General features: G+C 35.5%; 1 protein-coding gene across 2 annotated transcripts; it reads left to right on the top strand.

Moving 5' to 3' along the window:
• Positions 1–37: 37 nt before the first annotated feature.
• On the top strand, positions 38–24,579 carry LOC131785511 (dynein axonemal assembly factor 9). Of its 2 annotated transcripts, none has more exons than XM_066174495.1 (46): positions 38–420; positions 7,060–7,145; positions 8,008–8,020; positions 8,244–8,318; positions 8,616–8,647; positions 8,971–9,095; positions 9,941–10,034; positions 10,650–10,743; positions 10,950–10,977; positions 11,291–11,368; positions 11,843–11,901; positions 12,251–12,293; positions 12,617–12,672; positions 12,966–13,107; positions 13,275–13,405; positions 13,530–13,614; positions 13,699–13,820; positions 13,943–13,988; positions 14,175–14,286; positions 14,431–14,501; positions 14,627–14,677; positions 14,867–14,954; positions 15,268–15,371; positions 15,499–15,700; positions 15,881–15,905; positions 16,123–16,215; positions 16,318–16,438; positions 16,656–16,744; positions 16,828–16,880; positions 17,365–17,467; positions 17,559–17,684; positions 17,787–17,824; positions 18,098–18,141; positions 18,245–18,333; positions 18,438–18,524; positions 18,853–18,901; positions 19,169–19,226; positions 19,331–19,372; positions 19,466–19,504; positions 19,616–19,830; positions 20,304–20,369; positions 20,778–20,871; positions 21,110–22,512; positions 22,886–22,940; positions 23,820–23,921; positions 24,398–24,579. In XM_066174495.1, exons 1-43 carry the CDS (start codon positions 332–334, stop codon positions 21,229–21,231), a joined length of 3,579 nt encoding a protein of 1,192 aa, XP_066030592.1. In that variant the 5' UTR covers positions 38–331; the 3' UTR covers positions 21,232–22,512; positions 22,886–22,940; positions 23,820–23,921; positions 24,398–24,579. The 2 variants fall into 2 exon arrangements, with proteins under 2 accessions (XP_066030592.1, XP_058958401.2); XM_059102418.2 differs by having other exon boundaries at positions 44–420; positions 19,613–19,830.
• Positions 24,580–24,612: the final 33 nt, after the last annotated feature.

Raw genomic sequence — 24,612 nt, 5'->3', positions numbered from 1 at the left:
TTTCTTCGGGAAAGAAAGAAAAAGTTCAAGAAAAGATGGTTGGAAAGGAATACATGGATGTTATAAGACATCAAGTAGATTGCTAAAAGAGCTCTGTGGTATTTTAAGGGTTATTTACTTAATGGGCCTAATTGTGGTCACACTCTTTGAGGCGAATCGCATCCGTGGATGTAAACAAAACTTTTTCAAGATGATATTCCAACGCGCCATTTTGGATTTCGCGGCAAAGTCTGAACTCGACCAATCAGACACAAGCTTCGGTGACGTCATGGTTTTGAATAAGCGCTAAAAATGGCGGCCATGTTTGTTGTGAATAAGTTTTTGCAAGATTATGAGTGACTTTGCAGACAAACTTGCCTTTCCAAGGCCTGTTTCGGCTAAGAAAAAAGGTAAACACCAGCTGTACTCGCCTTTTGTGAGGTAAGTCAATTGTTTTTTACAAGTTCAAGGTTAAAATTACTGGGTTTTAGATCACTTTGGCGAAAACACTTATTCAGGTCGGCGACAAGTCAAATAAAAAAGAAAGGACTCTTTTCCCTCAAAAATGTGACAGAATTTTGCCTTCACTTTGTGGAGTTCAGAGTATGGTAAACTTTACCTTTCCAGGGGTCTTCATCCTTGCGTAGAGAATTAAATTTTGAAGTATTAATGACGTTTAATTTTTACGACCACTCTTGCAGAAACGTGTTTATTCCAGCTAAATTGAAATACAACAATAAGCTAAAATTATTATTGTTTATAGAGAAGACGAAGATTCTTTTCCTCCGCGGTGGGGATCTATTTTTGTCTAACAATGAGTATAATTGCTTTTCTCCAAATTTGCGGAAAACTTGTCGCCAAATCTAGGAACACTTAGATCCGAGTGGCAGAAGTTCCTATTTCGTCCATGATCGTTAGTGCCTATGGTTGTGAACCCGACATTTCGATGGCAAATATTCAATCTTAATGTGTATGCTTAATCAGAAAAATTGTTTACATCTTTGCACTAAGCGCAATATAGACGGTTGTCTTTGAGATATATTTGCAGCTCAATTAAACATTAGGCAAAATGCCCTGGAGTAATACGAATTGCCAAGGCCAAGGAATAACCGAGCAACCGATACTGCGATAAAGAATGGGCCACTTCGATTTCCGTAATAAACGAAGTGGTGTAATACACAAATATGCCGATTGATTGTTTTATTCTTTTGGTTAGTGAAAGCGGTCAGATCAAGAAAAACCGACCAAATAAAATGCGCTTAAAAATTCGTTTTGTCACTTTCCATGTCAGTTTTGTTAACATCTCTTTGATTAGGGAAACCCTTTTGTGTATTTCTCTAACTGTCAGATCACAATGAATATGTATACGGTGTGTATATTTTGCAGCCTGGTCCAATATTTAACTTGAGTTCTACTCTATGTTTTTATTCGATCTGGTTTTAAGTGGATTTTAGCTCCTCTGAGCATTCGTATATTGTTCGAGTTTTCGTGACTCCTTTTAAAAGCTAGACCCGGCGAATTTGATGTTTACACAAATTGCTCAACGGGTGACAGGAAACTCTTTCCGTTCTTGCAAAATTATCATCTGATCATTATTTTATGCATATGGGTTCCTGTTTTTATCCTCTGCTATCTCTGATAGTAAAAAATTAAAAAGGAGCACACAAATTTTCTAGATAAGGCGACATTATTTTGTCGAATATACTAAGGCTGTGACAAGCTTTTGTACTCATTCGCATGAAACCTTTTTTCACAAAATAGCAAGGTTTCTCTTGAAATAGGCTTGTAGGTATTTTCTATTCAGAAGTTACATGTTGTGGTTTAAGTAAGGTATCAGGTATCCTCTGGTAAAACTTCCGAATACATTTCAGTCAACCTTTGTCAAGGAAAAGTTATTATGGCTAATCTAAGCAGCATATTGACTTGTGATAGTAGGTTATCTTTTGTTAGAAAATTGTCTGTGGACAACTGTATTTTCAAAGAAATTACAGAAAAAAATTAACCAATTCATCACATGGAATGTATTTCCACATGGTTAATTTTGGCATCTTTGTAAAGTGGACTTCAGGATAGTATTTATAAACAAGCCAAATATGTATGATGTGACAAAAACAGACATCAAATGTGTGAAGGTTGACACAAACAGCTCAAACTGTTGCTGACAGCCAATAGGCTTTCTTCAGTACAATGTATGTACACCTGGGGTTGGGCTGCTCCAACCTGTCCTTATGTGTAATTTTGAAGGCTTTAATCATGAATGGCCTATTAAATTGCACATTTCCTAGCAACCAAAGTGCTACTTTAATTTTACTGAGTATTGTGTTTAAGAAACAAGAAGCTTGGCTTCAGTATCCGTTGAACTTTTTTCAAACTGAGCCTTGTTGTTATAAAAAATTGATTATTTAATAGTATTGTTTGAAATTTGTCTCAAAAACACCAAACTTCTCATGTTTATCTGTCACTGTGAGACATTCCTATTCATCAATGTCCTTGCTTCACACAGGAAAAAAAAGGCTGTAAATTGATGTCATTAGTCATGGATCAGTATTGTGTATTTTAGGTCTTCAACTCTGTGTGAAGAGTGATAACTTGAAATAGAGTGTAAATCAGCATTCTATTCACTGTTCTTTCATGACTGGTTCAGTTAGAGATTATAAGCAAAAAGTATAATATTAAGAACTGTGTGCAAATCATTGCTAACTCTGTGGAACCTTATCTCTGACTTATAAATCATAAAACAGTGTCTGGTAAGTTTCTTACACAGCAATGGTAAATGTGTGCACACTAATAATTGTGCATTAATTATCATAGAACAAAAATGTCCCATTAGATAATTTAGATTTTAGCTCCTGCAGTGTAAGCTGTAAGCACAAGTTGACATACAAGGAAAACACTGATTTACTCTAAAATATGTCTGGAAGAATAGGAACAGACCATTCTCCTAGGCAACCACTTCCCTTGAGGAATCAATTTGTGAATAACTTTTTGTTAGTGAAATCTTTTTAAAAAACATTTTATAGTTGCTATAGCTGCTCAAATTTCTTGTGCAATAACAACTACTAAGATTTTCTCGGAGTGTGTTTGTGTGTGTTTCTAATTGGTAACCTCCCAGGTGCAGCAAGAAATAGTAATGAACAGTCATTTATGATATTGCATGATATCCATTTGATGGGAATCTTTTATTTGAAGAACTCCATGTACTTTTTTCCCTTAGAAAAAAAAATATAAGAGCAGAAATAATCAAATGCTTTAAGGTTTTTGCTTGGATTTTTCTCTTGAGCAACCATGTTTTCCTGCACCAAAGGTTGTTATAAACTAAGATGGTTGACTGTATTCATATTAATGCTGGGAAGACTTTGGTGGCAAGGCCATACCAAATCAGAGCTCATTAGCTTTGGTAAATCATTAGCTTTGGCAAATCAATAGCTTTGGCTAAGATATTAACTTTGACTGTTTTGATAAGTGCATCAAGCAGCAACTCTTTTGAATAAGGAAATTATTTTGGGTACTTTATTGCCATGTAAGTGGCCAATTGGTTGTTCAATAAGCTGTGACATTTTTATGACTTAGTTTTATGGTCCCAAGTCAAAGTGAGTAAAAATTTTTCCTAAAAAGTTTTTCATGCTCTTTTATTTTCTCCCCTTAAAACATGTTTCTTCCTCTTTGGTTGGTTGAATATTGAGCCTTGAGAGGTTGGGTGAATTTTCAAAAATTAATGATAGCCATGCTCGATATTCTTAAGACTGGAGGTGTAATCAATATTTCATGAGCAAATTATTATTTCTGGTTCCCATTTCAAGTTGCTGTATGGCAACTTTGAAGAAAGTTGGGGTTGGATCCCTGTTGTTCTCTCCTGATATATTGTTAATGTTTGTTTTAATGTCTAGGGGCCTTAAGGAAGACTATGGTAGTAGACTGTGATTATGCACCCTGGATAAAAGAGGTGTTTGGTTATTTGTATGTTTGTGTTCAGTTCTCTTTGTTATTAGTGTGGGAAGACAGATTTTCACTTGAAATGTGAAAATGTTGTCTCATTTTAAAGTCTTCAGTCCTAAATGCTGTGTTAGGGTGATAGTGTAGTCTTTGTGGTCTTTATAGCTCATGGAAATTATTGGGACTAGAAACAGTTGAGCTGATCAAGTGATCCTTAATAAGGTTATTTAGTAAAATAGAAAGATTTCTATTGCAAACCACTGTTTATTGGGATTCCATGGTAGCAGTGTTAATACAAATCCTTGTGCACTAAGTCATGTGAAGCCTTTCTTCAAAAATTGTGCTAGTTGTTATTAGTGTTTGCTTTTAACCACGTAGACCTGATGTGGTATAAAAAGTCATTCAGGGGCATATATTTTTTCTTTGACTTAGTAATAGAGAATAGTTTTTTTCCTTATTTCTCCCATGTGTTTAAATCCCATTGTCATTTCCCATACTTATCAGAATGACTTACTGGAACATTTATATATTTAAAAGCAAAATAAGAGAGCACCATGTAGTAAAAGCAAAAAGTTTTTGATCAAGTTCATTGCTAAATGAGAGCATTCTTGTCATTAATATGCTAGAAATTTCCAAATGAACTGTTGATTTTCTCAGCTGTGGTCTGTTTGTTTTTCTGATGTAATCATAGTTTGAATTACAAAGACAGAACTGTCTGTGATCTATGGAGAGCAATCAAAAGCAGTCATGATTAAACTTGCAAATGAAAAAAAAAAAAAACAAGAGCAGTAATACAATCTACACTGTACATGACGCCATTTGGATATCAAGGGTTTAAAAGCCTGAAAAAAAGCAGAATTACATTTAGTTGAAAGGTTGAGCTCCAATGTTCTTTGCTCTGTCTCATTTATTTCCAAATTATTGTTATGTCTGGCAAAGTGTGTGTTGATTAGTTTATCCAGACTTTCTACCTTTCCTGTTTATTCAGATTTTTTCCTCCAGTGAAACAATATCTGTCAAATTTATACTAAAAAATAAAGTTTTCAAGGAAGTGCTTTTTAAAATTAATTCGTAACATATTCCCCATAATTGTTAATGTCATTATGGAACAATTTTCCCACTGTTGGACCAAGCAGCCTCTAAGTCTTACAGGATTATGTTGTTGTTTCAATTTATGTAACCACAGAAATATAATATTAGTTTGTATCAATTGTTTGGCATGTTTGGTTTCACTGATAAGTTTACATTTCACCATGTGTTCAAATATTACTCAGCCAGTTAACAAATTCCTCCCTTTGAAGTGTCCTTTGTGTCTCATTGTAATATTTTAATATTAATATGAAGGGTGAAATCCTCCATTAAGTCACAAGTACTAAAAAAGACAACTAAATGGAAGGAAGATGTTTAAAGTTATGGAAAATTTTTATTGCTTTGGAGTTTGTCACTTTGCTCTCTTTCACCTGATTTCTTTGAAGTTGGCATCTTTTTATGTTAATTTGTTACTAACCTGAATCAAAATCAAACATTGGCATGGCCAGGTGGCTCTAGATGATTCTTGGTGTTTACTTTGAAGTTTACACCTTTGAAATAAGTTATTTGGCGAAGTTATTGATATTTGACTGTCTTCTTTCGTCTGAAAATTTGACAAGTGTGAGGAACTTCATCATAGTGGAGAGAAGAACCTGTTTTGTTGGCAGATACGTTAAGACAATTCGAGCAGAGGTCATCTTTCATCAAAAAGTAACCTTTGTTGTGTGTTTGGGTTTGTCCATGGTCAGGGTAATCTAAAAGTCCATAATGGGCTTATGCAGAACAATATCATGCTGTCCTTGTTTACCTTTAATTTGAAATTTTTACTCAAGAATATTAAATTCAAATTTATTTTTTTGTGGTGCTAATTTCATGCCAGTCGTGAGAGTTAAATTACAAAGGACAGTGACTCTTAAAGATTAATAGTCCACAATTAGTGTTACCTATGTTTAAAAGCAATTTAAAGTAGAAATGCCATAGAAATTTTTTTTGTGACCTCTTGCTGAGAACATTGTTCTGTAATAAATATACACAACTTTAAAATTATTACTGCCTTTGATTGCTGTTTTATTTTTTAATCTATGTCATAATTCCTGCTGTTGACAAGAAATTTGAATTTGGAGCTAATAAGTGGACTTTGTTGTGGATTCTTCAGTCATTAGTTTTACTTTGTTGTTGGTTACCTGTCAGCCCCTGTCATCACAGAGCCTTGTAGTGTTAGAAAAATCTACACCTTCTAGCTACCTTATCACTTTTGTGGTAAGAGTAGGAAGGAAATATAGTACATGTAACTATTAGCAGTCAAGTATCTTTTCCCAAACTGTAACAATTTATTTGGAGAGAATTATCAGTGATGGTTAATACCCTATACTAAGGGAACCACAAAATGATATCTAATAAGCTTATCATCAAAGGAACATAAGTCATGCATTTTATGCCTTCTCTTTTTAAAGTGAATGTTTGACAACTTAGTTTTAAACATACCTGTAGAAAAGGTATAATAAAATCAACCTTAGGCTTAAATGTTGATTAATTTGTTATAAGATCATTTTGCTCAAAAGGCTCTACATGTATATTGATTCTTAAGAGTATAGTGCCTCATGCTCAAGCAGCAAACATTTTGTTCTTTCAGACAAGGAAAAAAAATCTTGCTACCAAATTTACAGCTTTAGTTGCAATTTGACATACTGTGATTGGCAGTCCTATAGCAAGTTGTAATATTTTCATCATTTATTGTTCATAGTCCAAAGTTAAATTGTGAAGAAACATTTGCATGACATACTTTTTAATGCTCCTTTGTTTCTTCATTAAAAAAATTCCTCTTGGTCATGTAAGCTCCATTCCAAAGTTTTAGATCTACTGGGCTGGCTTTGTTTGTATAAGCCACACATTTGTCACTATGTGATGAAGGACAATGTTCTCAGGCACAGCTGAGTTTAATGCTCTTGGAAGCTCCACCCAAACAATTTAAGGGGAACTAGGCATGTGCTGATATCCTATTCTGGCTAGTTTAGAGGAAAATTTCCAGATGTCAAAAAGAGTACAATTTCTTCAGTCTAGTAAAGTTTATGTTGCATATGATTAATGTGTTGTCACAAAATTATGGATACTTTACAGTTGTGCAAGGTTACGGAAGGTGCAGGAGCTGTTAAGGTGCGATAAAAATCAACTTTCCAAGATAGATGGCATCCTCTGTATACTTGGTAAGAGTGCAAATGAAAAAAACAAATATTTTTCAGTAGCCACCCATAGGTCTAATGTTAGGCCATGCAAGTAACTTTGCTGTCCATATATATGTAGTGTACATGTAATGGTGACTGAAATTAAAATTTAAAATTTAAGTAATTTGTGTTTCACTGTGGTATAAAACATTTCTAGAGATGACTTTGTGTGCTGCTAGTGGTGACTCCACCGGTTGGCTGTCCCATCTGAATGTTTTTGAGGTGCATTTTTGACCCCTGGCCATAGTAATTGTGTTGTATCTTAGGCATGACATCATATTGTCACACGCAAATAGTCATGGGTATGATTACACACCAGCAAACTGGATGGAAAACCTAGCCAATTTGGGAAACTTTTAATTCCATTCAAGAGGGGTAGCATATACAAGATGCTTCCAGGAAAGTTTTCACTAGTAAAAAAGTCAGGCCAAAGCCTATTACTCCAAAGATCTAATTGTTAATTTTGCTGCTACACATTTCCTTGTTAATTAGTTATGAGAAATTGGTATTTGATCAGGATTACAACCTTTACCTGATAAGTCTCAGTGTTTTGTATTCCTGTTTGCCAAATGATGTATGATAAAAACAGCCATTCATTTTTCTTGATCTAATAAGAAGGTGAATATGTTAATTTAGGCTCTGTTTTAAGAAAGGACAACTGACAGGCAAGTCTGTTTTAGGCTGTTCTAGCACTTGATTAAAAATGTGCATATATCAACATCTGACAAGTTGTTTGTGTAAAAATTAACTACCAATATTTTTATTGAGCCTTTAGCTGCCCCTTTGCACATGTTTGATAATTTGTTATAAACAAATGATATTATCTTCCTTTTTGCTTATACAGGTATTGATAGCAGGTAAGATACCTGTACTTCTCTCATTACCATATTTTCATGTTTGATGTTGTTATGGTTTCTTTAATTATTTGTGAAAAAATATATTTAAATTATGCTGTTTAAACTTACGAGCATTAAATTATTATTATTATTATTATTATTATTGTTATAAATAAATCTTGAACAAAGTTAAAACCTTTTGATCACCAGTAATTATTAATGACAATTAATGGGACTGTTTTAGGTACAATGGTGGAACCAAAAGCCTTCTCAACTACTTACTCTTTGGCTTTTGTAAACTCACACCAGTGGATTTTAGGTAAGAAAAAGAATGGTGAGAGTAAACCACAGATTTGAAATACAGTCACCTCTGAACTTTTCAAGCAGGCATTCACACAAAACATATCCATAGGCCACACTGAAGTGAGAAAATTTCTTTTCAATTGGTATGACATTACTGTTGGTTTAAGTATGTGGAAACATGTATTCTGGTGCAAGTTCTTGGTCTCATTTCTTTGTGTCAAAACAATCATATTCCCTTTCTGACCCAGTCAATTATATAAAAAAACATCTGAGAATAATACTAATTTAACAATTGTGATGTTTATTATTACAGTGGAAGTAAAATTACAGAAGAGGAGCTAGAAGGTAATTGTATTTCCAATGCATATTTGTACTGCAACATTGTTATTCTTGATTATAACCATCATGTTAAAATTTGTTTTCAATTTATTGGTACAGTCGTGCTGTTTTATAATTTTTCCTGAGGTTTTTATGGTCAGGTGTTTAGAGGTAATGAGGATGGACACAGTTTATCCTAAAGAGGGAGAGTTGTAACAAGCAATGTTCTACAGTTTTGTTGTTTTAGAAGAATTTCATGAAACCCATGTTTGTTACTTATAATGAATACACTGATGCAGTATGAACTATTAGCTAAAAATGTCCTTTTGATGTTATATGTTTGTTGGCAGACATTCTGGTTGTTGTGAAGGCAGAAAGTGTTCATGTGTACTGTAATCCAATCAACTATCCTCTGCTGCTGCCACGCATTGCACATTGGAGGAATCTACGTGTCCACTGCCTTGACAAGGAACTGGTACTGTGTGTGTTTGTGTTAATAATAATAATAATAATAATAATAGTAATAATAATAATAATAACAATAATCTCTATTTGAAATGCAAAATAATGGATCAGATAGACTAAAAAGACTATCTGGTATTAACCCATGTGCATATATATAGTATAAAATCTGTATATAATAAAATTATAATAAATACATAAAAAAGGACTAAAAATATCATGATACAAAATAGTAAAAATAAGAATTTACAAGAATAAATAAATTATAACATAGTCCTTATTAGTATCTATAACATATTTTCTATGAACATTGTATTAATTAAAAAAATAATAATTCAACTAATCAGTTAAGCCAAAGAGCATTTATGTTGATTGTGATTCTCTTGTAATAAAAATTCAGAGTTTACTTTAAAAGGTGCTGAGATTTGTTATAGTTCTGATATCCCTTGGTAGAGAGTTCCAGTCTCTTACAGCAGCAAATTCAAAAGTTTTTTCACCAAAAACCGACTTAGCATTAAGAACATTCAGTAAAGAGTCATCTCTCAAAGAGTGAGAGCAAATACTCAAACGTTTTATAGGTTTGTCTTGGAATTGCTTCAGACAATTAATATCATTCACTATTTTAAATGTATTTTTTAAATATTGTGACTTGATTTGCCAAATATCCATTGAAATGTTCAGACCTGGCTCTGTTGCATCCTCCTATAAACAGTGAGTGAACCTTCATGAAAACAACATACATGTAACTTGTAGCCCTGGGTAGACTAGATTAATCTTATTAACTAGTTGGTAAAATAAGACAAAGATTGCTACATCTTGATTTTAATTTTTCTGTCTTTGATGACAATTTGCATTTAGTATATAGATAATGAAGAGAAGGCTGAAGAATTCAAGATTCTAAGTTTCATATCCATGGTAGAGGGGTGTGATTGTCTTGGTATACCATATGGAGGTATGTAGGATTGCCATTTCTACAGTACCGCTTGTGTACACTCTAACCTAAAAACAAGAATAAAATGCACTAAAAATCGTTTGCAATTGGAAATAAAAAAAATTGTGCACATCAGAAAATTGCACATGCACACATGGCTGAATACATCTGCCTCATCAGGTATGTATGAGGTAGTCCTTTTGTTTGATATTGTTGTTGGCAGTTTATTGTTTTAAAGAATAGGTTACAATGTAATAGCACTAAATTACAACATGGCTACTGAGGACAAACAAACTTGTAGCTATTCATTGTTTCATTAGATAAATGTTTTTTGGGGCAGTTTATGATGACTGCAATTGTTTTGTCAGCTTGTGTTTTCTATTGAACATGCATGTTGTGTACTGGATGAAGTGTAAATATTTACCATAAAAGCTACTGGATCTTGAACTTTTTAGATTATGTAAGAAGTGACATTATAATGGAGAACTACTCAAATGTGGCTGTTAATTTCCAACTGTTTTGCACTGAGTATCCAGACTGTGAAAGAATTCAAGTCTCTTGGAGAAAACCAGTATGTTAGCCTAAAAACTGACATCCCTGTAAGTAGTAAGCTAACAATATGTTGTTATTTATTAGTACCCACCCCTGGTGATCAGCAGCCTTGTTTTGACCCATTTGTGTTGGAAAAATGGCCCCTAATTCAAGCATTTGCACTGGAGGGTTTTGGCAGGTAACATATACCTTTCTCACCTGATAACTTTTTGCTTCCACAGTCTACTGTATTAATCACTTTTAATAAATTTTTGCTTGTAACAAAACTGTGCTCTGCTTGTTTTTGTTTCCCTTGTTTTTATGTAGTCTATTGTCATGTCTTTAAGGAGAGTGTTATTTGTATGATGCAATAATCATTAATTTATTATCTTTTTGCCTCTGCAGTGGGGAATTTTTCACTATGAAGCACAGGGTAAGAGGAAATTTTGGTTGACAGTAAGTTTTTACAATAACTCTACCTTGCAAAGGTAAGACTGATTAGTGTGGCTTTTGGAGTTAATCGCAGTTTTGGAAACATAGAATGATCAGATATGGCATCCTTCTTAGAGGGGCTAATACTTTCCTCTTTAACCCCCCCTCCCCTCCCTATCTGGTCAGTGTTGTGCCCCGTTATACCCCTTGATAAAGAAGAGCCTTGTGGTGGTAAGATGTTGTCGAGGACATGGCTGTCCACATCATTTGTGATAAAAGAATCTTTAATGATTACTGTATTTATCAATGGTTAGGTCAGTGATGTCACTCAAGAACTGGACCAGATTTATGGCTTGTTGGACGCTGTGGCTGTAGAAACCCTTATCACAGAGGTAACTAGTATTAATGGCTAATTTTGTTTTTAGTCTGTTTATCTACAACAAATTAAGTAATTTAGGAATCACTGTTTGATTGAGTGTTGCACAATACATACAAAAAAAAGGCATCTCAATGGCTAGCCTAAGAAGTTAAATTTAGGGAAAGAAAACTGCATGAAGTGTGGAAAAAAGCAAGTGACCAACTTTGATTGGTTTTAGTCTTGAATGTGGTTGGTTGTAACAGTGGCACACATTTTCTGGACAAATCACAGAGCAAAGTAAGGCAAAACCAAAGCAATTGCAGATTACTCTGGACACTCAATTGAAAATTGTTGTAAGAATTAAACAGGGTACATTTTAATTCAGTAGTCACCGTTTTAAATCTCTCTAGGGTTATAATTCCATCCTGAACATATTGAAATTAGTTTTAGAATTAAATTTAGTCACTAACAAAGGTGTACTATATTTTCTTTCCCTGCTTTCCTCCAGACTCTTCCTTTGTTTGAACGTCATTGTAAATCCATTCTTTCGAATGTGGATGCAGAGAGGTGAGTGTAACATAGTGTTACTGTGTCATACCAGCTAACAGTCTCTGTGAGAACCATGGTAGGAGGCAAGGAGGGAGAACAATGACTACCCACTGTACTGTAATTGTTACAATTGTAATTGGATGGTCCTGGAAGGCATTTATACGTTATAATCCCAACTTTCCTTCAAAGTGTCACATAACTAGCTTTTTACTGTATTTTTGTTAACTTTTCCACAAGATTCAGTTTGGTTCCTGTTTTGATCCCTTGTATTCATGAAAGTTGGAGTTGATTCTTGGTGATTCAAATGTGCCATCTAAATATCTTAAACAGGTTTTCGTTAAGGATGAAATCTCTTTATTTCTTGCAGCCCAACTGAGCTTCTTAAAGTAACAGAGAGAAGTTTGAGCGAGGTTAGTTGCACACCTGGCTTAGAAGGAACTATGGTGAATATTTTCCTCACTGTGTGATTGTTTGGTGACAAGGACACATGCTAAAATACTTTTAAAAATGACACTAGCTGGGTGCAAATTTGTGTTACTCACTCGGTTGTGGTGTTTAAGCTGTTATTTGTTAAATATACATCGTAGTCATGATATGATTTGTATCAGCCACTTTCCCTTTCTTAGCTGAAGATCAAGGAAAGAGTAACACCTGTTTATATATGGGAAGCTTAGGTATGACATGGTCAATTTTGAGAAACTTCCTTGCCGTCATTGTGTTTTTATTCTTGAAGCCCATTGTGAGTTACTTTACTCATGGACACATTGTCGACAGGAGCAGTGCTAAGAGGTAATACTCTAGTTTGGACAAGAACTAAATGTCTATTTAAAAAAGTACACAGCTTCTGTAGAGAGCGATTTACACAAAGGTTTCAAGAAAGACTGATTTTGAATTATAAATGCTCAATATACATGAGGCCTGTAGTTGAGGTCATATTGTAGAAGTTGCACTTGACCTCTTGATAAGTATCTAGCGATGTGTTCTGATGATGAGTTAATGTAGCAATAAAAGTAAAACAGAGTCAACTGCGTGAAAGAAATCTATTGATTTACTATTGACTGATTGATTTGTTCTCCTTGCAGTTCCCCAGAAGATTCTCAACCTTTTGTTCTCCTGGGAGCCCACTCCACAAGAAAAAATATACACAGTTGCGAAAAAACCACTTCTAATAATAACACTGCAATTGGAAATAGTGGCATTAATGGTGCTCCTGCTAAACATATGGTGAGATGTCAGAAAATTTTTATCTAAGGACAATACCCTTGTTTACAAATGCAACATTTAGTTGGACAGGCTAGTCAAGTAGGCTGAACTAATGCTCTCAATCCAAAATAGTAGACACGCAACCTAAACTACAACAATAACTTTCAGCCTTAAACAATTTTTCAAAGGTCTCTTTTGCTGTGGAACCTAAAGGAAGAATAACTTGTGCAAGAACATATTTTCTACAAACTGAATGTGCACTATGTTCAGTGAGCGATGCAGCAAAGAATGAGTCAGTTATGCATAGTAAGGACTTGAGGTATGTAACATTGGCTATTAACAGCAAAGCCTAATAAACAGTAGTAAGTCATTTTAGACTTTGCACATACCTCTACAATATATGTGGAAGGACTTGAACACTTGTCTTCTTTATTTCAATTCAGGCTGCTAATGGAACTTTATCTTCTGTCAATTAATGCTGTGTTGGAAGGAGTCAAGACATTTTCACAAACATTTAATGAAAGAAAGGTAAATAACACAATGGCAACTGAAACCTTATAGGAAATGAAGTGTTTTTGATCTTTGCTTTTACTTTCCCTCACCTCTTTTAAGAGTTACTCAAGTGTTCTGTCAGAGCTCAAGCGAGGTTTGGGAGAAAGACATGTTGAAGTGAAATCTTCCTTTTTATCCAACAATGTGAAGTTTTCTGTGGAAGCTTGTGATTTTTATGGGAGGTACATATTACTTTCTGCTATTGAATTGTTTACTGTCAAGAAATTAAACTTGCACATTTAAATACATTTTGTAAAGTTTGTTAATTATTATTAATACTAATTCTATTATCTTTCATTTCTAGGAGTGTTGATTTACATGAGGATATACCAATCTCTGGTATTAAAAAAGTAAGCTTTTAGTATTAAGATATTTAAAACTGACTGTTTACATTTAATTTGTAGAGTTTTATTATTATTCCTTGATACTGTGTACACTGTATGCATTGATAACATTGATCTTCTGACAATTTTTTTGTTTTTGCCTTCCCAATGTCTTCACTTTTCAAATTGTTTTTGCTTTGTGTGTTGTTTCAGGCATGTCTGTATTTGTATGACATACCAAGTATAGAGCACCCTGGGCAGATCTTGGGTTCTGTGGTGTTTGGTGAATCTTTCCTTGACTCAGCCATAAGGACACTTGTCCCAGGTACACAGTGGATGTTTGCTTAACCCAAATCAGTTCTCATAATGCTTAAATCAAGTAGTTAGAGCATGCTTGGTATTATGTAAGAGAATCACAGAGCCATTGAAACATGAAGTGAATGTTTGGCATGATTTCCTTGTTTTCCAGATGGGTCACACTTATGGGACACCTCGTTTGTTTTCCTGACAGAAAACATCCCCAGATTTGTTACATGGCAGGTATAATAAGATATTAAGTTTTTCTGTGTTTTAAACATGCCATTGCCATAGTATTATGATTATTCTCTTCTCTTGAGACGATGAGTGGCCAAAAAAGTATTGTAATATGCTTTCTATTCTCCCAGGGGTATGGCAAAGACAGACAGATTTCTGAGGAGATTGAGTCATTTGCCAAGGTGACTTTGACCAGCATGACTTTTAAATGTTTACTTAAAATAAAGCATTTTGACACAAGAAAATGCATATCTCAATAACTGAAGACGATTACATGGGTTAGTATACTTGATTCCTGTTGTTTCATTGTTAACTCAAAATAATTAGAAACCCATCTTACACATCCTGTTTATTATTTTCTCTGTTTACAGTCAAAAGCTGATAGCGATGTTTTAGGAAAACAGTTACTGTGCGGTAACCAAGTTTTTATTTCAAGTTTGGTGAACAGTTGGGAAACAGGTTAATTCAGATTCTTTTCTTATATATGTATAATTATGAAGTCTTGTGTTTTCTTTTGGGAAAGGGACGTTTGACTTTTGACCCTTGATTTCTGATTGAGATCCAGGGTACATACTTCCTTTTCAACAAGAGACTTACAGGATTTATTGAAAATAAAATCACTCTCTTTATTTCCATGACAAGTGAGATGCTTTTGAAGGGGCTACTTTGAATGTACTTGACCTTAAATTAAATTAAGATTATGAATTCTACTCGGATATACATGTATAAAATAAATACAAAGGATATCAACGCCTGTGCTGTTGATTTCCAGGTTCGCTGTTTATCTATGAGCAAGGCTTTGTGTTTGTTCATCCCAGAGCTGGTTCCATTGTGCTACAAACGTCCAAGATATCTAAACTTCAGTTTTATGACAAGGTATGGTTTTAAATGAACGTTCCTTTGGTTGCCTCTTTTGATTTGTAGTTATTTATACCACTGCTAACTCAGAAAAGTGACTTGTGAGTGAGGAATTCTAATATATGTGTTTACTTCTTTGCGGTAGGACACGTTCTGTGCTCTCCTGATCATTTCATATCATCCCAGTTCAAAGGAAAGTCTACCCTATTACCTTACAGCCAAACAGAGTCACGTGCTGTTGGCTCTCACGCCTCGTTCCAGAACTTACAGACAATTTTACTCTGATGTGATCCACCTGTGGAAGGAAAGGCAGCTGCCAAACTTTCCACAATTTGAAACTGTTGACGGTAAGATAGAGCGATTTCCCTCTGAAGCTTGGTAAAGAGGTTTTACTCAGGCTTACTCCAATAAGCATAGGCTTTCTCACTCTCCGAGATAAGTTTCTTTTAATTTTCCTATTTGGGCATTGAATAGTTAGAGGTTTAACTCATCTTTTTCTTTTTCATTTTTTTTTCACGCGCTTTCAGATTTGCCCTACGATTTAAAAGAACAGTGAGTATGAATTTTTTGAGAATTGCATGTATCCTTTCATTTTGATGTGTATGTTTTGGTTCAATTTTATCATTGGTTCAAATTTTATTTTCCTTTGTTTCAATCTCATTATCATACATTACAATACCCAAAAACAAAAGAAAATAAAATTTGAACCAAAGATAAATTTGAACCACAACATGTACATGTGACATGAGTGATTGTTCAATTCTTTTAGGCACGTGAATTTGCAACAGTTGTTAAAGCTTTCAAGAGGATCGAATATACAGGATCTATCTACAGCTGAAGTCCTGCTAACAAATTTAAAAGGGTGAGGATAATTCTTGTACAAGTTGCTTGATGTGATGCACCGTACTAAACGTTGGCGTGATGTATCACGTACAATTACTTTATTCTTCTCGTTTTATTTCAGTTTCCTGTGTCATTGCTCCGTGAGCAGTTCGTTTGGTAACATGCCTGTTATGTGTGATGGTTTACCTGTGATTCTAGGAAATAAGCGCGTAGAAAAAGGGAGGCAGTCAAGGGATTTTGAGGTAAAGGAAAGTTGGTTGTTATTTGAGATCCCCTGGACTTGTACGTGTAGGATCCCAGTTGTAATGGGTATGATTTATACGGGACACGATATACAGGCATTCAGTGTTAAAAAGGCTGAAGATTTAACACTACAAAAGTAAATTCAAGATGAATTACTATATCCTCTTCGTTTCATTGATTCACTTTAATTCAGCTGCGTTGTTTGTTGTTTTTCAGTTATTATTAACCATCCTAACTGGTGTCCCTGGTAGCAGTAAAGAGTCTCTGTGTTTAGCTCTTGTAGCACTTGCCAAGGAAAACAGCAAGTATGTTAAATGTTTATAATCTGTTTATGAGGATCTGTATGTTATTTATACTGATCATGAACACGGTTCTTATTTTATGACAGGTGGATAATCTTACAGAGGCCAGTCAGTAATTCAGATACTTTTGACCCTAAAGGTGTGTTGTCTAGTATCTTAAGCCAGGCTTGGTGTTGTCAGTCTAGATATTTTTGGTCGGTAATTTTTCACTCTCGATACGGAACTAACAGTTTCTGAGGAACTAACAGTTCTGAGGAACAAACGGAAAGAAAGTCATATTTTGACGAATATGGAGAGAAATGGCCTCGCCTCGTTCTTATAATTAGAGAGTACAATGATTTCGGGTTTTAATTACAATGTTAGAGTAAGACTTCAGAGTGTGATTTCAGAGTAGTTTGTAAGGGAACCTAGACCCTTGTTCTGCATGGACGTGTATATCTGGGACCTATCCTTTTTCCGCGAAAAAGAAGGGGAGGGTGGGGTGAGTAAGAGAGCACAGCGTTATTGTTTCGAATTGAAATTGCCTTATTACGTTAACTTTATTTCTCTTCGTTAGGATTTTAGCCCTGGTCCTTCATCAGGAAACTTTTTTCTCTCAATTTTGTCTTCTTTTATTGTTTCAGTTTTACAAGAATCACTGACCACAACTTTGTCAAGTCAGCGACGCCTGCATGCCAGGCTCTCAGCCAGCGGTAGACGACTGCGAGTAATTGTGGTCACACCAGGGTAAGGCGCTCCGAGTAATACCGTGAAGTTATGGGGGGGAAGTAGTGTTGAGTTTGTCAGAGAATAATGAGCTCTTTCGATTGTTTGTAAGGTTCACTGATGTAGCAGAGGTTATTCAAGCCATAAGGACTCACCCTGATGCTGAGATGTCCAAGTGTGTCAAGATTGGTGCTGTCACATGCTGTGTAGACCCGCTTAATACCTTTATGGAGCACAGGTGAGAAAATCCATGATACAGATATCGTCTGAGTGATATTCTTTCCTAACTTGAAAAATATTCATGGAAAGTCTTTTGTTTGTTTGTTTGTTTTTTCAATAGACTGACATTGCCTATGCTACTGGAACAGTGCGCTCAAGGTTTGTGACAAACAAATTCAGTTCTTACGATGTGCACGTATTGTTCTGAGTGTAGAGACTCTATCAACACATGTCGCAATTGAAGATGACCGGATGAAAGAAGCTCTCTTTGTTAGCTCGAGCGTCGGACAACAGGCTTTTTCCACACATGTACATTAAAGGGAATTACTGAATTGACTCATATCTACGAGTCCAACTAAGTTTTTGTTCCATTTTTTACAAGAACGCTAGTATGTGTCAAAATTTTCTTGTACTATTTTCTTATTTGAACAGGCTGGGTTAACAATGTTGTGTTTACAAGCTGTTTGGAGCCTCAGGTAAAATTTCCCTCAGAACCTCTACGTCTTTTGAAACATTTAACGCAACCGATCTTATTTATGCTAAGTTCGTAGTCTATATTACAAATTTGTCTTTCTCTAGAATGAGCAGCTCAGCTTTGTCCAGAAACTGGTGCGAGCTTGTAACCCGGATGTGGCTTTTATTCTCGCTAAAGGAGGGGAAGTTACAAGGTAGCCTATAGCTTTTCCTGCTTATTAGTGAAGAAAGAGCTCTTACAGCTCTGTGCTACATGCCAGTTTGAACGCAGCTGATAGTGTTTGTGGTATGCTTATAGGACACCTGATGTTGAGTTAATTCTGTCAGACAGTGCATTTGACGAGGACAGGATGGTACAGAAGAGAGAGCTAATGTGTCCCGGCTGGTAAGTTACTTAAGATAGCGACAACCAACTTACGGTTCGAGGGCTGTTTCCTTTCTCTTTCCTGTTGCTTTTTTTTTTCCTTTATCAGTAGTGCAATTGTTACTCGCTTTTTGCTGTTTACTACTGTATGGCCGCTTCTCGTGCATGTTTGGTCGACAATCTAAGATCAAAGAACTCCAAAGTGAAAGACATTTGGTTTTTTTCAGACATATAGTTGGATCAAGACAGGATGGTACAGGTTTATAACTTAGAAAATGGATCAAAACCTTCAAGTCGAAAATATCAATTATTGTACAGATATCAACTTTAGCTTCTTTTTATCCTAAAGGTCTTTGGGTTTGTTTTCAACTGGAATCACAGAACCGCAAATTAACGAGGTATTTTTTAAGACAGTTACGCGTTGACAAATCACAATGCACTTGTTGGAATTAAATGATTTTATGATCAGTGACGTTTCACAGTGCATGTGAAAAAACCCATTCCGTAGTGTGCTTATAAATGAGATCGAGGAGTGTCTGCTGTAATCAGCAAACACTTTGGATATCAGCAAAGCTAACCTCGGTGCGCGATCTGACGTTAAAGTGAATAGATCATGGTGGACATATTTAACTTAGCTGAGGGAAATTTTGATCTTTTATTAATAGATTGGTGTGGCATTCTATGGACCACTAAGCAGGCAGAGATTTGTTTCGAACCTTAAAGGTGGGACATTTTAGCAAAGTTAATTCAGTCAATTTGTTTTTCAACTAATAATTACCTTACTGAATCATTGAGCAGTCCATGAAGTTCACTGCTTCTTTTTATAGCGCTCCATGGACCCATATCATCCAAGGAGACACATTCAACAGGTTGGTTCAGTCTCTTGGGTGGTTTACTTTGTTCTCTTGCTGCCCTGCAGCTTATTAGTCAAATATCACTATTATTTATCTTTTCCATCATAGGGGCAATTCACAGCCTACAAGGGCATGCCTGTTTCTCAGGTAACAGAGCCAATGCATTCTTTCTCTTTGAACATTGAATCAGTGTAACGATACGAAAACTTTTGTCTTACCTCATCACGCTCTCTCAATTTTTTTTGTTTCTGCCAGAAGAAGATCCTGATAAAAAGGTACACGTTCACTGGTCCCGTCTGAATGGATTGCTAAAAATGAGCCCCGTAGACAGCTCTGCTGTTCCGCGACCTCCTTCAGCAAAGGCCCAACAAAATGGCACTGTGGAGGGAATCCACGAGTACTTTATCGTTTTCACTGGATTTAGTCTTCAAGAACAGGTTCTAAAGGACTGGCTCAAAACCTGTTGTAAACCGGTATGTTAACTATCGCAGTACAACTATGATGCCTGCAAACTTGTTTGTGAAAATCTAGCCGCCCTACTCATGAACACAACGTGCGCAAAACTCTTGACCTTCAGTAAAAAAAAGTTGGAATGTGATTTTTTTTTTTTGGTGTTTATTGCATTGCCAGTGAAATTTAAGACAGGTTTCTGTCTATTTTGGGTCAAAGATTAACATAAACTGTTTGGAAGTAGGCGGGATCAAATCGCGTCGAAAGTTCGGTGGAGAACTCCCTGTTACACTTCCAAGTGTATTGTCGACTAAACTTTTTGAAAGAAATGTGTGTTTTAAGACTGATGAAGCTTTCTCTGTTAGTTTTCTTTTCAACCAATCTCCTTTATAACGTCAGACCAGACCGACTGGCTGTGATAGACCCTCCATTTTCATAGCCAGTGTAGGTTATCGCCCGTAGTCTTCATTTACAGAACAAAACATGTTGGTTGTAGGCACCAGGGAAACAGAAGTTAAAAACGCGCGAGGATCTGTCAGAGAAAGAAATAGCCAACGTTGGGGTAAGTACAGTGATGAGGCCACGGTCAATCCAAGTGTTTGGTAATAGCATAGAACATTCCTTGTTCCTTCTCCAAACCACAGATTTTCAGCATGACTCAACCGCGTGAAGGAGTGCGGTGCATCTGTTATTGCGATTCTTTTCAGACCACACCCTAAAGCGTTGGTCAGTTACTGTAACATACAGCCATTATATGGAGCCATTAAACGTTGAGGACAGAATGCGGCACTGAATAGTGTACCAATATAGGAACTTCGGTTGAAAAAGTTTATTTTCTCGTCATAAAACTCTTTTATCTGTATTTCCTGCGTTCTGCAGTGTCGTGATATATAAATAGCAGCTATTGTGAGATGATTAGCTTTGTTGATTTGCATTCATTACTTAAAAATCACTGTTGTTTCATGCTTAGTCCAAGCACAAGTTTGATCCACTGCCTCCAGGCTGGTTTTACAATGGCCTACATTACGTCAGTCTTACTGGAGACAAGGATTACAATCATCCACGTATCCTTTAATGTTGCAATGTAAACCCACTTGTGTATAGGAATAGCTGCTAGTCAACAACTACTACTGAGTTTCAATGCTTGGAAGCTTTATCGTGACAGAGTGACCTTGAAATGTTTTATTTTTCTTAGAGAGAATATAGATTTCTTACACATTGCTAGAAAAAAGGTCTTGCGTGACAAGGCAACAAACGTGTTGAGCAGAGAAAACTCAAGGTTATTCCTTAACTCACCCTTAGTTTTGGGAACATTCATAGACCGTTACTTGTTAGATATAAACGAAGAAATCACGAGACAGAACTCTCAGTCAGATGGCCATCCTCCTGTTGATATATTTTCCAAGCAAAAGGGCAGCTGTTGATTTACCAAGTGTGTTGGTTCTGAACTGAAATGATCTGTTGACGATTTAATTGCACATGGCTGTTACCGATAGTTTACTATTTCAGTGACTGTTTTGAAATATATTTATTTAGTTTAAGACGTATTTATATTACCGTTCGGATATTCTTAATCGGTCCTCGATAAAAGTTCTAAAAACCTTTTTAAAAAAGTGAAAAAAGATAGGAGAAGATTAACCAAAGAAACAAAATCTCTGAGGGACGCCGACGTGTGAACAGACAAATAAATGAGTAACATTGAAATAAACACTTATAACACAGTTATAAGTGTTTATTTTAATGCTTTGAATCTTGAGATTCATTTTCTTCACCACCACCACCACCACCCCCCCCCCCACCGGTTTTAAGGAGTGAGCACGCTTGATACAATGTAGGAGTATTTTGATATCTATCTAAAGTATTTTTGCCATTCTGTACGAATTATCCTGCTGACGTTGACGTCTCTTATAAGCAGGCTTAAGTTGTGAAGTGTGAACATTGCAATATTTCTTTGGTATTCATTAAATAATTATTTTGACCATGTGGCAAATGGTGTTGTGAGTTGTGAATGGCTTGCAGTGTAGTAACATTTAGTTGATGTATGATTGGTCAAAAAATATGATGCTACTTTCTCTATTAATCAAATGGAAAACTAAATGGCGACTTGGCTCAGCACTAGCGTTTTCCCGCTTAAGGTTGTTTTCTTCGTTTCCTCTGATTTTTCATTGGCTTCTTTTGAAATTGTCCTTTCTTGATTAGCCGTTGTGATAAGTATAGTTTTATACACACGACATCCGTGGAAAAGCTCAATTTTTTATCATCAACAAAGTGGAAACAAGGCCGACTCAAGGAACTTGCAAAACTTACCGCAGGCTATATGATTTCGAGTGGGAGAAGGCCTCTTTCTTATATATCAATGCACGAGAATGCATTTAAAAAGGCGGTAGCTAAAAAAAACAGAGTGTATGTGGGTAATTACCTTCCGCAGCATCCCTCTCAAATTAGTTATCATGATGGATCGCGGCTATGCGGGGTCAATCTCAAACCCTAGTCCCAAACTATCTTGGTCCTACTCCATCCGCATTCGGGTACAGCCTAGGCAAGAGCTATTTTCCTTTCTGGTCCCCAGTCTCCATCTTATCTTTTCCTCTCGTACAATGCATTTTGGGTTATCTGTTGCTTTGACAGGCGCCATCTTGGAATAGCGGGGCTTTCTCGTCGTAACTGGGGTAAAGATGCCGGTCAATGTGAATCCAGCGATTCGGGTAAGTCGTAATCATCGAATCTGTAACCTTGATGTGCTCTTATCGAAGGGAGTTCGTGAACGCGTAGTTTAAGCCTGTATGAAACTGGTTCACGCCAATAGTTAAGATAGTTCAGATTTTGTGTTGTAATGATTAAACAATATGAATGGTTTTATGTGAGTATTATGTGTATTTTTGGTTGAAACAGTTTGCTCTATGTCTGGTATTATTAAATATAGTCACGTTCTTTCTTGATTCTCTCTCTTCTGGCAGTGTAGTGTAGTGTATAATCTGTGTTCAGTGAAGGAATAGAAACATTGCAAACTTCAATCCGTTTAGAGATATTTTGAGCAGTCATCAATTTATGTTATTATATTTTTCATTAATATAACAGTTTTCAAGATATGCTGCTCTTCTCATTGGTGTGGCATATGGATACAGAAGAAATGGTTAAGTAGTAGGAACAATACATATTGCAATGATTTTGAATTTCTTGGATTTGAATTGTCTAAATATCATTCATGGGTAAAAGTTAATCCCAAATTTGTAGTAATTATAATTTTTTAATACCTTCAAACCTTTCGTCTCAATTTTCTTTAATATTTTTATTTTACACGTATTGAAATTCCTTCTTACTTTGATCATATAAATTGTTAAAGCATGGAGTACAGTACCAACCATCCTTACTGGCTCATTCTTTTTTGTGCTCCCTGCCCAAAAGTTACAAAAGCCTTCAATACAGGCCCATTGTCTTGTAAACCAAAATTACATCCAATTGTAAGCCCCTATCCCTCCCCCCTCTTGCTTTGTTTGTTATGAGAGGCAATAATCAATAATTATGGATTTTTAAGAGGGATGAGTCAGACAATGATGCTAACAAGACTATGTAAAGTTAAAAGCTAGCAGGCAGCTAGATCACCCAGGAATTATCAACATTAGCACCACAAGAAGATTAAATGTAATCTTAGGGAAAAGTCTTAGTTTCTATTTTGGTGATGTCCTATTTCATTTTTGTCACTAGTTTTGATTTTATTTTAAAATGCTGGGTTAAGTTTGATTCATAGTGACAGTTTTAAAGGTTAAATAAAACCAGCAAATGTAAAGCACCCTTTGATTAACAGCGTCATAGATGATTTTAGTGCACTTGTTTATGCAATACAAAGCCCCCTTAGCTCTAAGCTTAATGGAAGCTCTGTTAAAAGCCTATATTAACCCTTTCAAATTGGATTATAAGGGCAGAGTTTTCAACAGTATTTATTGTTAATTTAGGTTTTTAATCACCCATTAAAAAAATTATCACTCAACCCTTTTTTTTACCATTTCCTCAGAGTACCTCAAACCTATAGCAGCTCGTGAGAGGGAAGAAGAAGCTGCAAGGGCCAAAGAGAGAGCAGAGCTTGAGGCAATCAGGAAAGCTGAAGCTGATAAAGGTTGGTTAGGTTTTTGAAAGGAATTTGAAGTCTCCCTTGAAGGGAAGGTGGTACGAAGTTTATAGGGCCCTTTATATGAAAAACAAAGTGTTTCATCTATTACAGCTAAAATTATAAGTAATGATTCAAAGAATTCTCTGTTTTCAATGTTAGCTAGTTTACTCTCTCTTATGTTTAATGAAGCAACCAATATAAATCAACTTTCCCAAGACTACACTTGTGATTTCTTTTCCAAAACCTTTTTCCAAATTTGTGTTCAATATGTGGCTTATCTGATAGTGTTTAGGGCACCTGCCCCAGGGGGGCTATTTGATGGATAGGTACAGAAGTATTAGTTATTTTTCAGAATGACTTTTTTAAGAATTTCAAGGTCAAAACTAAGCTTCAGAAGAAGTTACAAGAGTGAGTACAGTGTTGATTATTATTTTTTTTTTGTGGTTTAAAATGAATGCTTTTGTGGTTACTTTCTGTTTCAGTTCCACTGTTTTAGATGGCCATCTATCTTTCTATGATTGTGGAGGGATGTGGAGTATCCATTCATGATATTATGTCAAACTTTTGGTGCCAATTTATTCCTTTATGTCCTGTGATATTAATTTTGTAAGGCCATAATACTCTGTACTTGATAATACAATGTCAATAAATGTTTTTGAAATGACTGCTTCTTCTTGTTTCATGCTGCAATGTTAAG

This window comes from Pocillopora verrucosa, chromosome 1 (assembly GCF_036669915.1).
Source record: "Pocillopora verrucosa isolate sample1 chromosome 1, ASM3666991v2, whole genome shotgun sequence".
Taxonomy (NCBI): domain Eukaryota; kingdom Metazoa; phylum Cnidaria; class Anthozoa; order Scleractinia; family Pocilloporidae; genus Pocillopora; species Pocillopora verrucosa.
Note: the sequence above shows the minus strand (reverse complement) of the source record. Positions and strands in the feature narration are given on the sequence as shown.

Excerpts from the sequence above, each read along its gene's own strand:
- LOC131785511 (XM_059102418.2), top strand. The coding sequence starts at position 332 with ATGAGTGACTTTGCAGACAAACTTGCCTTTCCAAGGCCTGTTTCGGCT. Across the intron at positions 15,372-15,498 it reads AACTTCAGTTTTATGACAAG|GACACGTTCTGTGCTCTCCT; the intron begins GTATGGTTTTAA and ends TCTTTGCGGTAG. Across the intron at positions 16,439-16,655 it reads GGCAGTCAAGGGATTTTGAG|TTATTATTAACCATCCTAAC; the intron begins GTAAAGGAAAGT and ends GTTGTTTTTCAG.